At 49.4% G+C, this 917-nt stretch overlaps 1 protein-coding gene across 1 annotated transcript; it reads right to left on the reverse strand.

Moving 5' to 3' along the window:
- Nucleotides 1–212: 212 nt before the first annotated feature.
- On the reverse strand, nucleotides 213–599 carry PPTG_25019 (hypothetical protein; the record flags this gene model as incomplete). Its single annotated transcript, XM_008919159.1, has 2 exons — nucleotides 213–415; nucleotides 485–599. 2 exons carry the CDS (start codon nucleotides 597–599, stop codon nucleotides 213–215), a joined length of 318 nt encoding a protein of 105 aa, XP_008917407.1.
- Between the last annotated feature and the right edge of the window lie 318 nt (nucleotides 600–917).

Below are 917 nucleotides of genomic sequence, written 5' to 3' on the forward strand. Positions count from 1 at the left end.
ATCCTTTACTAGATGAGGAATTGTATACTTGTTACTATCATCTACGTTCATCGATGCCTGAAGCACCGACTGCAGTGTGACGAAAACTCGGTCAAATTGTGCTGTACTGCAGCTGATTGAATGCCTCCTCAACATTGTTGACCAGGTCTTCAATCGTGTGTGCCATCTTCTTGTACGGCAGTGATTGGATCGAAGCAAAAAAACCGAAGTCATTAGCATTGTAGTCTGGTAAATTTCGGAATACCGAGAGTATTCGCCAAAGTACGAATATCGGTTCTGGCTCCGAGGAGGATAAGTTCGATGGCATGGTTGAGGTCGTGGCGGAATTCCTCTGTCATGCGAGTCTTACGACCGCTTCTACCCTTTTTTCCGCTGTCGTAGTTGATAGGATGTCCTGCCTTGATGTTCTGGACCGCTCGACGTCAAAGACGGTCGATTTGGTCAACGCTGCACTCGTATTTGGCTGCGCATTCGGGGATGGCACCGATCGGAGGCTGCAGCTCCTTGCTAACGCGCAGGAAGAACGCGACAACTTCGGCACGCTCGGCTGGGGTGAGGTTCTTACGCTTACGCGTGTTGGCGGCGGCGGCGGAGGTCATCTGACTTGCTGGCGAAGGGCTAAATGTATAATGCGGGGAGGAGTCCTACGCAACCCGTCGTAACTCTTGCTAGACACCACCGATTTACGCGGGAAGACCGCGGGTCGAACCCGCTTGGACCGGGGTTCCATTTAAGCCAATCAAAGCTTGAAAAATATGAATATTGATGTTAAGGTTGAATTTTGAGTTTGGACCCGCTTATTTTTTCGGACAGAGGAAGTACTTTTTGCCCAACGTTCAGCATACATTCTGATGTCAGCTGAATGTTGAGCGAGATAACATGGAGTGAGTTACGCAGTACCGTGGAATTAATCCGTT

The sequence above is a fragment of the Phytophthora parasitica genome (assembly GCF_000247585.1).
Source record: "Phytophthora parasitica INRA-310 unplaced genomic scaffold supercont2.539, whole genome shotgun sequence".
Lineage (NCBI taxonomy): Eukaryota > Oomycota > Peronosporomycetes > Peronosporales > Peronosporaceae > Phytophthora > Phytophthora nicotianae.